This window comes from Lynx rufus, unplaced genomic scaffold (genome assembly GCF_022079265.1).
Source record: "Lynx rufus isolate CCGP_SWC_20201006 ecotype Redwood Valley unplaced genomic scaffold, mLynRuf1.p SCAF_11, whole genome shotgun sequence".
In the NCBI taxonomy this organism is placed as follows: Eukaryota; Metazoa; Chordata; class Mammalia; order Carnivora; family Felidae; genus Lynx; species Lynx rufus.
This window is the reverse complement of record NW_025814825.1, coordinates 66,530,002-66,543,015: the sequence shown is the minus strand read 5'-3', so window position 1 is coordinate 66,543,015 and position 13,014 is coordinate 66,530,002. Positions and strand designations below refer to the sequence as shown.

Below are 13,014 nucleotides of genomic sequence, written 5' to 3'. Positions count from 1 at the left end.
CAGGAGGGCCGTGACCACCTTTAGGATTTTGTGCAGACTTGCCCTTTGTGACATACAACAGACATCAGATCTCTCCTCTACACAGAGAGAGCAAGGAAATAGCCGGGTGCTCGTGTCCCGGTGAAAGGCTAACTTCACTAGATCTTCGTGCACTTCCTCTGGTTTCTCATGTAAACTGCTGACCTTTGCACCCTTTCCTTATGATCACCAGACACTTCTGTGGAGCCTCAACCACCCAGACCAACAAGCTAGAAAAATCTAATGAAGAAAACATGTGCCATGGGCACCAAACACAATCTACAAACCCAGGAGGTGAATTCAGCCACCTGTTTGAGGCACGCCCAACAAAGGCCTAACAGAGCAACTATTTTTTAAATATGTGAGAGTCAGGATCAAAACTGTTGACATTTTCATGGACCTCAGGATGTTCTCAGCCTATTTAAGGGCTAAATCAATGCTTTCAGCATAATGACTAAAATAAACTGTGGTGCTTAACACAAACTGACGACTGTCATCCCCCGGCCCACCCCGTTCTTCTCCTTGTCCTGGAGCACGTGAGGGCAACGCGCTCACGAGAAATCACTTTCCTCTGGCCCGCCGCCCGCTAACACACCGCCGGCGCTGGCTGAAACGAGTCTCCACGTCTGCAGAGCCCTACACAGCCTGTGCGATCTCACCAGCGCCTCACACAGGGATGCTGTCAGAGGAAAATTTTCAGTTGAATTTTTCCAAGCTGTAAAGAGATCTTTGGCCATTGAGGGGAGCCACTGGTTTGGTCTATGAGCTGTTCTAAGTATTAGTGTGGATTTCAGACAGCTTCACAGTTCTGAATTTCCTGAAACCTGCCGTTTCTGAACTGCGACAAGGTGCCCGTGTATTTCGAAAAAGAAATTTAAAGCAGGCTAATTACTACATGTTTAACATCATCGTAAAAACACACCTTCTTTACACAAGTATTTTTAATTGGATTTTGAAGATGTTTATTGCATTGTTTGGTGGAAAAAACAAAACAACACATACACGTATTTAGCACAAGCTTGTGAAATACACAGAGCGTAACGGGGTGAGGCGCAGTCTCTGCCCCTCGCCCACCTCTGAGCACGGAGTTGTGACCAAGTGGTTCCCGCAACAGTCAGGCGCTGAGCGTACAAGCCTCTAGTTCTCTCCTTTCAGTACTGGTAGCAGCTCACCGTTGTCTTTCAGTTCCTAACGACGAAAACAGAAAGCAAAAACAACATGTATGCGGACAGATGAAAAATGGAAACGTCTGAAGAACAATCACAGGTTGCATCCGTTATCAGAGACCAGAAGAAACACTTCACTGGATTAAAACTCTAGCTCACCAACACGCTGAAACTAACTATTATGCCATAAACACTATCAGATTACAGAACTGAGGTTTTAAAAGGCATTCCAAAACCAACAGATTGATCAGCATTGACAAACACAGCAATTAGAGCAAAACACCCATAGCCCCACGGGTGGTACACAGGCTTCGCTGTTTCAACCCAGCCTGGAAAGGCCGCAGTACTACGAGCGTAAAAGTGTACATGTAGAGGCCAAAAAACACTAAAAAGACATACAAATCCAGAAATGTTGTGTGCTATCTTGCAGATTTAAAATCTGGAACACAGCCATCAAATTTAAAATGTGACAATAAATGATGAATGAGATTTTCTAGTTTAAGACAAACATTTAATCTGATGTAAATTTGCAGGTTATTACTAAGCAGCATGAACATCCATCAATAAAACCACAAAAATCAGGGCACCTTGCTGGCTCAGTCGGTAGAGCATGCGACTCTCAATCTCAGGATGGTAAATTCAAGCCCCACGTTGGGCATGGTGCCTACTTAAAACACACACACACACACACACGCGCTAAATTCCATGTGACTTCATCTCTGGTTAAACCCCATCAGGTGTGATTCTGTCATATAAACTCAGACAACTCTCAGTGATGTTCTGGGATCTTCCAACATTAACTCATTAACAAGCACACATCCTACTGCACTAAAGGACCAGGCAGGACTTTTCTGAGCACATGACCTGGAGGGCAGGAGGCCATGCTGCTCATGGAGAGGCCCAGAAGCCTGCAGGTGGAATCTGGACTCAAGGACTCACGAGTTGTGACATCACATGCAGATTACCTAACTTCTCATCCGTGTCCCCTCATCTGACGACTGAGGACAAGGAACTCAGGATGCTGTGAGGACGGCCTAAGCACTAAGGCAGCCTGCCTGGCACACCGGGATCGCCATCATCACCACCACTAATGTGCGCCGACCTTATCTAAATATTCCCTCTGTAAACAAACATTCTGCAGTAGTGATAACATGACCTCACTGAATATGTGCTAATTAGTTGCTATTTTTCTCGAGACACTAGATTGACTGAGTCATTGAATTACCGGGTAAGTTCTTTATCTAACCATTCAACAGCAAAAAGCACTCAGTGCTCTTAAAGGCCAGCCAGAATTAACCCACCCGGCAACTATGATGTTTCCGCTGAACTAAAGACAGAAGAACCGTGCTCTGTGGGAAACGGACTAAAATGGCAACCTAAGAACCGTTCCCAGTTACCTTCTCGGGAGAAAATGTTACCAATATCACAAAGGTCCAGATGTGTCTTTTTAGCAGGTGAACATCAAGAGTCCTGTAACATCCTGTTTTACACCTAAAACGAAGTTGCCCGCACAGCTCGGCTTTAGAGTTAAACGAGACACATCGATTGTTATCTTCCCAAGAGTTAGCAATGGCTAAGGTACGGGCTATAAAACATTCAGACAAGAACAGGCTCAGGAGTATTTGGGTTTGAAGACTGTGTCTTAAAAAAATAAGACACATATATAACATAACAAATGCAGATCTATTTTTGTTGCTTCAGGGCTATTCAAGAGCTACTATGTTAAGCCTGTTCTTCTCCTCCAGGAATGAGACACTTTACTAGTAAAAATGCCTCACTCGCTGCCTTCGGAAGCGCCATGTCAAACAGCACTCCGCAGCAGACAAGACTGGTGTGGGTGAAACCACAGCAGACGGCACCCCTGCCCCGTGTTCACCACACGTCCGGGCCCACAGAGCTGATGTCCCTCAGCGCTGGGCTCGAGTCCTCCCGACAAGACCAAAGTAGGAGTTAAAACTTATTTTAAAACCTAACTAGGAGCAGTGCTGCTGCCGGGGGGTTAGCACTGCAGCGTCCCTGCGGGACCAGGCTAAGAAACAGCGTGTGGCACACACAGGTGCTATCAGGTGTAAGCGCCCCAAGAAAAGTCCTGCCCACTGAGCATTCGCGGAGGGTTTCCTTAAAGCAAACTGAACAAGTAAATTAATGGTCAAAGATGTCAAGGGTGTATAAGAAAAGGTATCGTTTCTAAACATGCTTACGATCTGACAGAGCTAACCGATCTCCTAGCGGCTGAGGCCAAGCTGGACGTGGGGAAGGCCCACAGCAGCCTCGCACAGTTCTGTTAGGAAGCCGGGGTCAGGGGCCTCGGGTCTGTCACACAGCTGACAGGACCAGGCAGCACTGGGTGTCAGGCCTCCTGCCCGTGGCCCGGCGCTCTTCACTCCATCACCCCAGTGCATGTAAGGCAAAATAACACAAAAACACAATACAATGTAAATATAAAAGGACAGAAGAACTTCAGGAACGGGAGCGAAATATTTCTGGCTTCAAGAATCTATACACAATTCATAGACAACAAGGGTCCTGAAGGGCACGGAACACAAGATATCCAAAGCAGAGGGGGGACGAGGAAAGAAAGGCTAAAAACATGGAAGACAGTTCCATCAGACTTAGTAGCGTGGGAGTAAAAATCACATTTCGAGCTTGGCCATAATCAGAGCATCCTGGAAGGCCAAGTTACAGTTCTGGCCTTGGCCGGAAGCTCTTCGGGAGAGGAAGGAGGTTGTGCAGAAGACCCGGGGAGGCAGAAGGCCCCACAGCAGGGGGATGATTTGGCTGGCTCAGGGGACGGGTGAGCACAGCCTGATCCAACAGGGACAGTGGGAGGACAAGGTACTAGGGACACAGAAATGGTAACACGGGGCGAGTGCCTGGGTGGCTCAGTCAGTTGAGCGTCCGACTTGAGCTCGGGTCATGATCTCGTGGTTCGTGACTTGGAGCCCTGCATGGGGCTCTGTGCTGACAGCATGGAGTCTGCTGGGATTCTCTATCCCCCTCTCTCTGCCCCTCCCCCACTCGTGCTTTCTCTCTCAAAAACACACATGTAAAAAGTAAAAGTAAATAAAAAAATAGAAATAAAAAAATCTTTTAAAAGAAATGGTAATCAAAAGTGAGCCAGAAGTGACTGGACAGGAGGCCAGGAAGGAAAGGAGTCAGGGAAGCTCCAAAGTTTCTGTTCAATATGAAATTGTAATTTTCAAACATGCCAACATTTCCCATCTTTAGGATGCCAAATGAACTCCAACCTTACCTTAACAATATCCAGACCTCCAACAAGTTCCCCTTTCACATACAGCTGAGGATACGTGGGCCAATTCGAGAAAGTTTTTAACCCCTGCCGAACCTACGGAAACAAGAGAAGCTCTGAAACCTTACTATTAGACCCTAATGAGTAAAACTAAACGCAAAGGATGAGAAACATAAAACCCAGAACTTACTTCTTCATCCTCCAATATGTCAAATGTCTCATATTCAACACTACAAAAAGGAGAGAACATTTTAACAGGAAATAGCTGTATTAAACAAAAATTATAAAGCCTACTTGGTGTTTTAAAAAACAGTCAGGAAAAGTAAATTGTTTCGTTGCTAATGACATTCACTATAAAAAATGGAAATGACTTTACTTCTCTCAATCTGTCAGGTAGGTACAAATTCATCTGGACTTTTCTCTAGACAATACTGGATTAGACAGGGGTCAGCACACTTTTTCTGAAAGGGCAAGGCCATGAACACGCAGGCCCTGGAGGCTAGTCTCTGCACCACACAGAAGCAACCACACAGGGCAGACAGGAGTGGGTGTGGCCGTGTGCCAACCCCAGGTTAGACCTGTACCCCAAGTTTACACGAGTCTGTCCTTAACACTCTGTTCCCAGCCCTCACCCCCGGAGCCGCCGCTTCTGATGTCCTGGAAGCTGCTCAGGGAGCGGGCAGCAGCTCTGACGTCTGACCGCTCGCAGACACCAGGGCTGGGCCGGACGCTCACTGCCCAGGGCAACGACGCTGCCAACAGACGCCACCTTACGGAGGTGTGCCTTCCCACGTGAAAGCGAACTTATTTCAGAACACACATGCTGTTTTCAATACGCACAAACCAGTGAGAGTGGTGTGGATTCGTGCTGTACAATGAACTCTACTTGTTATAATGAATGAAAAATCACTGCATGGAAATCCAGCCATATCTACTCAGAAGGACTTCACTGTTTGGTGGCCAAGGAATCGGTATGAATGTGGGACTGAATTCCTGCAGGGAGACTGCGGAGATACGTGCAGTCCCACAAACCGGCCAAAGAAAACGCCACATATAAAAGATAAATTTCGGGTTCCATAAAACCAAAACCACCTTCACAGGGAAATCTCACTCAGTAAACAAGTTCCCAAGAAAACTGTTCATGGTGCAGAAAACAGTCAAAAAAACAAGATGACAGGATAAATCAGCACCAAGTACCAACAACAGGACTGTCTGAAAGCAAGAGAAGATTAAAAAAAAAAAAAAAAAAAAGACCCAATGTAAGTTTCCCTTCAGGTTGAACTAAAGGAGGCAGATCTCCTAGTCTGAACAGTACGATAAGCGCGAGTTACAGGTCCACACACGTGCAGGTGTGTGTGCAGTCACGACAGCCAATGCATCTCCTGAAAGTTCTGTGCACAGAGTACCTCCATACCTCCGTGTATGCTCGGTACACGGCCCCTCGAGGCGTGTGTCTTTGGGCAGAGAAGGCGAAGAGGAGTGTAAGAACGGAGGGAAGGAATAAAAAGCCAGAGCTTTCTCCACAAACTGACAGCTCTCAGGAAGAGGACGGTCTGTTCAAGGTGAAGAGCGGCAAAGGTCCCCACGGCCCCGCTCACCGCAGAGCCGACTGCGTCAGCAAGTCTGCAGCTGGGAGCGCTTTGTCTCCAAAGAAGCCCCTCTGTTCTGGGGAGCAGGTACTTGCAAATCCAAACAGGATTAGACAGGTATTGGGCGACTCTCCACCAAACATACGAGCTGAGACGGCCCGATGCTCCTGTGCCCTGGCCTCATGGCCTCGTGGAGGTACGCCCTGAGGGGACACGCTGTCACTAGAGACAGGTGGACTGAGCGTGTCACACCGGGGAGCTGTGACAGAAGACAGAGAACGGGGCCATAAAAACTGATGACCAAAAGCAAGCCAGCCTCTGCTCTGTCCTCGGGCAGGGTGAGGAAGGTCTGGCTAGAGACCATATGACAAAAGACTCTTTATGACTCTCCTCTGTAAAATGTCACCATCACTTGAAGAAATCAATCTTTGCTTTTCATGTCCCCAGAGTTGTATTTAACCTGTGCTACTCAACTGACTACTTTCAACCATGCCCACGCATGTCTAAATATTTCAAAAGATTACCTTCCCCACGACTTCAAAGAAATGGTTAATCTCTTTAAAGCTATGGCTAAAAAATTTACTTAAAAACTAAATAAAGCAAGCTATGGCTAGCACAGTAAGAACATTAAAAAGAAAGTGTTGTGAAATAAGTAAAATGATAATAATAATAAGCAAATACATTTGATAAACTCTACCGAATATGGGCGAAGTATCTCCAAACAAGTGGTTTGTTTTTAATCAGAAAAAAATCAGCTGCAATCTTCTTACCACTGAGCAGATCAAAAGCATGGACACAGCCTTCAACTCACCCTGCTTCTGAGATGCACAGAATGACCTGTACATGGGCCCCATGCATTTGATAAAATGTTGAAAACTAGAATCGTTTTTAAGGAAATTAAAAACCTCTAATACATTTCCCTAAAATATCTTTGTGCGTGTTCAAGAACTCAGTTATTAACTTTCCTCTGGGAAAGCAGACAAATAGTTATTCCAGTAATTGCCTAAGAAGCTCCTTTATGTTACCAATCAGTGGACACTGTCCAAAAAATCCTCTTGTGGTCTAAGTTAAAGCATTCACAAAGCACCACAGCCAAAACAAATAGATAAACATACACAGATAGAGCCACAGCAACCGAAAGGCATCAGTGGCACTACGGATAATTGAAGTTTCTTTAACACACCATTTGAAGACAAGATTTACCTACCCGGTACTATTCAGTATCTCCAGAATCTGTTTGCTGAATCCACATTTTGCTTCCTAAATTTAGAAGGGGGGAAAAAAACACACACACATGTAAAGATGGATTACATTTCCTACTCAGCCCACTAGCCTGGTCCTGTGGACGCCCTGTCCCTGGGACACAGTGGGCACAGCGCACTCTAGTGATGAGCCTCCCAGTGCCTCTGGCATCACAGAGCAGTGGGTCAGCTGGGATTTCAGGAGGCCACCAATCCCCACCCACCCCCCTTTCAAGTCCTGACCCATCCAGACATCACCCTGGACTCTCAGCCCACAGACTTCCTTCAGGCTCTACCCACCGGGGATGACACGTGTCCTGGAACCTGACAGTCTTTGTGGTGACACGGTCCTCAGAGGGGAACCTTGCCGCTCTACCAAGACTCGAGTTCCTTCTCCACTCGCTCTCAGATGACCTCGCCTCACCTAACCTTTCTGCACTGAGCGGGATCATCGCCTGCCTGTTCCCAACTGGACTTTTACTCCCCAGTTTTTAAAACGTATCTTTACGTCACAGAGTCACAGAGTGCCAGGCTTCTCTGAGGTTATGGAAGGGCTACACGGTTCTGTCAGGCCGCCAGGTCCCAAATCCTAGCGATCCTGGAGGGAAGACTCGGCACCACATGCATTTCTCAACAGCGCAAGTAACTCTGCTCCCAAGATGTATGAATACTTGCTGACTTCCAGAAACAAACTCTTTTGAGAATAAAAACCTGCTTTAAACAATCACCAAGAAGATATAAAAAGATGACTTTATCACTACTGGGAATTATTAACTTCCTCTATTTTGTTTTAATAAAATTAGTGAAACAGTCAAAGAATCTAGGTCCTGATCTGTGATCTCAGCATGCTGAGACATATATTACCATTTTCCCGGTTACTGCTTACACTGTAACAGTTACGCTGACGACTTATGTTAACTAGCTGGTTTTACTGTATTAGTTATGTTAACTTTCACACTCGCTATCACAACCTCGTTCTCCGGGAAGCACACTGAACACTCGCACAAGGGGCCGTGAGGCCCTGGGAGGTGAAGCAAGCAGCCCGGGGCGACAGAAGAGACGACTGCCGTCCCCCTCCGTTCCACCAGCCTCGCCTCCCAGGGCTTTCACCTCCTCCCCTGGGCCACGAGCCAGACTCTGTCCCACCTGCCTACCTCTGTCACTGGCTGAGAATAAAGGAAGCCTGGTTTCTGGAGATCTCCGTTCTAGCCCAAATACAAATGATAATCAGCTTTGCTCAAGCTGCCGGTGGGAGTGCTCTTATCTAACTTGGTCCTCAAAACGATGCACAACCAGTATGCTCCTTCATCCAGCAAGCTCCAGGAACCACCCCATTACAAGTAAGAACTGCCAAACTTTCACTCAGTCATCAAACCGGTGCCCCCGGCAGCGACAAGGCTCCCTGTGCCCGGGACGCGTGTGGACCAAACTGCTCACTACACGAGCCCAGGGACTCAAGTCGGGACGGGACAGCAACTAACAGAACCAGGAGAGGGTGAACAGTGTTGACCAAGTTTGGCAGCAAAGAGAAATGCACCCCGCTGAGATGTTGATGTTATGAAGTCAGGCAAGATGTGGATTACTTTGTTTGATCTCCATAAGCACCAATTAAGGCCTGGATAACTTCCTGATGCCACTATAGCTTCATTAGCCACAGCCAGGAGAAAAGATTTAAGCGTCCCCTAGTTGCAGATGTTAGCATCAAAAGAAATTACAAATAAAACCATTTTTGAGTTCTTTACCTGTTTGTTTCCTTTCATAAAGAGCATCACAGAAGCTTTATTTGTCAGTACTTTGAGCCTGAAGAGAGAAAATTGATATAAAATGGCTCAGCTCAATTATTAAACACCACTTTTGCTCCGCTTCAGGAGTAACATGCATATTTGAGGGATAGCAGGATGACAGTTCACAGCTTTGAGTGGTATTAAACAAGCAAATGCATTGACATTTTCCTTTATTTCATTCTCTCCCTGAGCCACCATAAAACACAATATGGCTTTTAAGGCAACGAATGTTCCTTCGAGTTGCAATTCAAGCCCATCAACTCACAGCACTAAAAAAATAATAATAGCCAATTCAGTAAAGAATTGTTCAGGAAGGGGCCTGTACACTGAGCCCACCCACAATTTCCAGAACTACATCTTGTGGGCTCCCTTCTCCGCCACGAGGCGGCACACGGCCCCACACTCCCCGACGTTCACAAGGTCACGGAGGGAACGCGAGGTGCTAAGTGCCGGAACGCCAGCTGCTCACATCAAACGCCCCTGTCTTAACTTTGCGTTTCACACTTTGTACGATCTTCCAAAGGCCATCCCCCACTTGCTGTCAGGAGCGGCAGCCGTCTGCGTGCCGCCTAAGGGTCAGTCACAAATCCCAGGACAGTCAGCGTCAGGACAACCTGTGGTGGTCACGTCACCGGATCCTCCTCCCACCGGTGCTCTGGGTCACTCACAGCTCAACACCTCCTCAGAGAACAAAGTGATCACAAACAAAACACCCAAATCATGCTCAGAGCTTCGTCACGTACACTTCCGGTAGAGTACGATGGGCCGATTCTCAGAAAAACTCAGAAATAAAGAATATGGTGCTGATCGCCGTCACCTGCAGCGACCCAACTATCTGGGCCCAGGAAACCAGAACAAGCGCTTCCGTCTGACTCACAGAGACGTCGCCAGAGCCAGGAACTCAGGAGCCAGGAGCACTTCAAGTGATTACTCAAAATACAAGTGTATCTCTACAGAAATCTCTATGTAACTCCAGCTATCGAGTCTGAGGCCACAGGAAACATAGACACAGCACATTAGGAAACGAGACAGAAGGTGTGACGAAGACGAGGACATAAACAGCAGCAAGACAGAATGAAGGCAGATACTAGCGCATACAAAGCACAGCAGGTTTCTGAGGCCACTTCGCCTTCGTGAGCCACCCAGGTTATTCAGCAAAGAACACAACTGGGGACCCAGAGTCAACAAAGGCACTAGGAGACTCACTGTCCTACCAAAAAGGCAGCAAAGGGTCTAAATCATTTGAGAAAGTGTGGCACTTAAAGGTCAGTTTGACACATATGGGACGCTATTTATTAATCAAGGACAGATAAATGAGGTGCTTACTATTAAACACTTTTATCTCAAAATGCTGAATGGCAAGAAAACTACAAGAGGAGGTTTCGCCTTACAGACTCAAGCCCCAACTACGAACGGCTGATACACGGATGTATTTCAAAATAAATTCTTCTTTAAACCTCTACATTAATTCAAATTTATTACAATAAAAATCCCTGTAAGTCTCCCTACAGGCCAAAGTCCAAAATTTCCATAAGATAAGATCTTTAAAAGCTGATTGAGATCCTTCATAAAACAAAGACCAATTTTTACAGCTCCAAATCTCCTTGAATTTTAAGTTATCATGGTTAGAAAGGCAGCGTGAGGCCCCCAAAGTGTTTACGCGGGTACCACATGCGCAGCCCTCGCTCCTCACACTGGGCACTCTTCACAGCCCGCGTCCGGATGACGCTGAGAGGAGGGGCTGTTACTGAAGGCTGAACACCGGGACCGCTGGAGCCTGGCTCCGAGATGCAGAAGTAAGTAAAACTTAGTCATTCCACCGAGACAATGACATTCCGTTCTATAAAAACGAAGAATATCCTCCACATGCTCATTAAATTGGCACAAAAATTTCTCCAGTGCAAATGAGACCTTCCCAAGTTCGCATGACTAGTCTGACTGCAAACAACACTCTTATGACCTCGGCACACGAAAACAAATCCCTCGTTTCTATATGGAAAGAGCAATGCAAAAACCAAGAATTAGGAAATATTTTTAAAGTAATAAATGGTAGACTATTTGACACTTTTAAACACTTACCTTTCTTCTAATTTGGGAGCTTTGGGGCAAATTGTATCTAGTTCGTCAGATGCTTCCAGCTCCTGAAATAAACACGTGTAAGTTTAAGAAACGTTCACTACAAAGCAACTCACCTTGGTCGTACCCTGACACAGAATATCAATCAACCATCTCATCAGAAATACTTTGCATATACTCCAGATTCATATTCGTAAATGTAGAGATTCTTAAGAAATTCCTACTTTACATTTATTACAGCACTTACAAAAGTGTGCTCTACATGAAAATTCTTTACAAGGTACAGACTTCTCAGTTCTAACCTTGATTATATCAAGTCCTCCTATGAGCTCCCCAGACACATAGAGCTGGGGATAGGTAGGCCAGTTGGAGTAGGTTTTGAGGCCCTGACGAACTTCTTCATCTGAGAAGATGTCAAAACTGCTAAACTGAATATTGTGTTTGTGAAGGATTTCCACCATCTGCTTGCTGAAACCTGCATAAGAAAAAGAAAATAAAGAACTTAGCTTCTCTCTTACACATGATTTTAAATTAATTCACAACACACATTAGCTACTGAACAAAGATGTCTGCCTCAATCTCACCCGTGATTTAATTAGCATGGCTATACAGCATGGAAAGAGAAAACAAATTCCAACAGCCCCTTATCTGACCTTGAAGTAAACCACGTGTTCAAGTGGGGCTTAGAGTTTAACACATTTGTGAATTTTTTAAAAAGTCTCTCTTTATCAATGTTCCTCTTCAGTATTAGGCATGATTTTGTTGTAGGAGAAATAAGGCTGGCCAGAAAGCCCCAGAACCTGCCCCACCCACCAAGGAGACAAACAGTTGAGCCCTGGATGGCCACCCCACCTTCCCGCACATCCCCATCGATCAGGGGACGGATTCGGATGCCTCCACGGTCCCTCCCAGCCCTGCGGTCTGTGAGTCTATGAGAATGAACACTGGATGGGGGAAAAAATCACAACAGTCATTTTTAACCACTCCGTGAGCATACTGAATCCCAGCCGTTTGGTTTCTGTTGCTCTGGAAGTACTTCCTGAGTGTCCATTTCAGGAGCTCTCAGCCTATATGATCTTTAACAGAATAAATTATCTAGGTCGAGGAGGAATGTGTTCTGTTAGTGGACACTGGATACACTGAGTTTCAAAGCTGTCTTTGGTGTTGTTACATAGGAACTGTCAACAGGCTGACAGCGTCTTTCTCATCTGGTGCTGTTACCTGACAGTCTCCTTTTGAAAACTATTTACATTCCCCAAAGTATGTAATGTGATTTTTTTTTTTTTTTTTTTTTTTTACTGCACCATAGTGACAATCTTTGTTCCATGATTTTATTATACTTTTGTGACACATTTCTGTCCTGTACTTTTTTGACATCATTTTCTTATTATGACATTAGTACTGAAGAATAAGAGTGTGAATACCAGTCTTTTATAAATCTATTCGTCTTGTCTGAAAAGAGGATATTTTTCTTTCCATAAGCTAATTCTTCCCAATTGTTTTTCAATACTTTGTACCACTTTACTCTTTTCACACACCATCCTTCTTTTCAAACAGTCATAATTCACTGGAAAATGACCTGTTCTTCAGGTGCAAAATTCCTATAGGATTTCACAGCATCGGCAAGTATTTTTAAATAAAATCAAATCATAAAATTCAGTGTAAGATTAATTGCAAGAACAGGCTTCACCTGGTGTCCTCCAAAAGCACTTTTACTACGAAAACGGGGATGTACTACTGAGCTCCAAACAATTTTCAAATCTACAGTTTACTGAGATGAAGCACTGGTATTTGTACGGCATATAAGTTGCTTTCCCTACAACTGAAGTGTTAAGTTCATGTACAGCCTGAAGTAAAACACTGATTCTGAAATTTTTTTCGCTCATCTGG

The 13,014-nt window shown here is 45.4% G+C and overlaps 1 protein-coding gene across 1 annotated transcript in view; it reads right to left on the bottom strand.

Moving 5' to 3' along the window:
* Positions 1-956: 956 nt before the first annotated feature.
* The window catches only part of GLRX3 (glutaredoxin 3), a 31,699-nt gene continuing 19,641 nt past the window's right edge, over positions 957-13,014 (bottom strand). The window contains exons 5-11 of the mRNA XM_047073632.1: positions 11,427-11,599; positions 11,128-11,189; positions 9,007-9,064; positions 7,231-7,283; positions 4,625-4,664; positions 4,438-4,530; positions 957-1,206 (exon numbers count right to left, since the gene is read on the bottom strand). Coding sequence (XP_046929588.1) covers positions 1,156-1,206; positions 4,438-4,530; positions 4,625-4,664; positions 7,231-7,283; positions 9,007-9,064; positions 11,128-11,189; positions 11,427-11,599 — 530 coding nt within the window. The 3' untranslated portion in view covers positions 957-1,155. The remainder of the gene's footprint in view (positions 1,207-4,437; positions 4,531-4,624; positions 4,665-7,230; positions 7,284-9,006; positions 9,065-11,127; positions 11,190-11,426; positions 11,600-13,014) is intronic.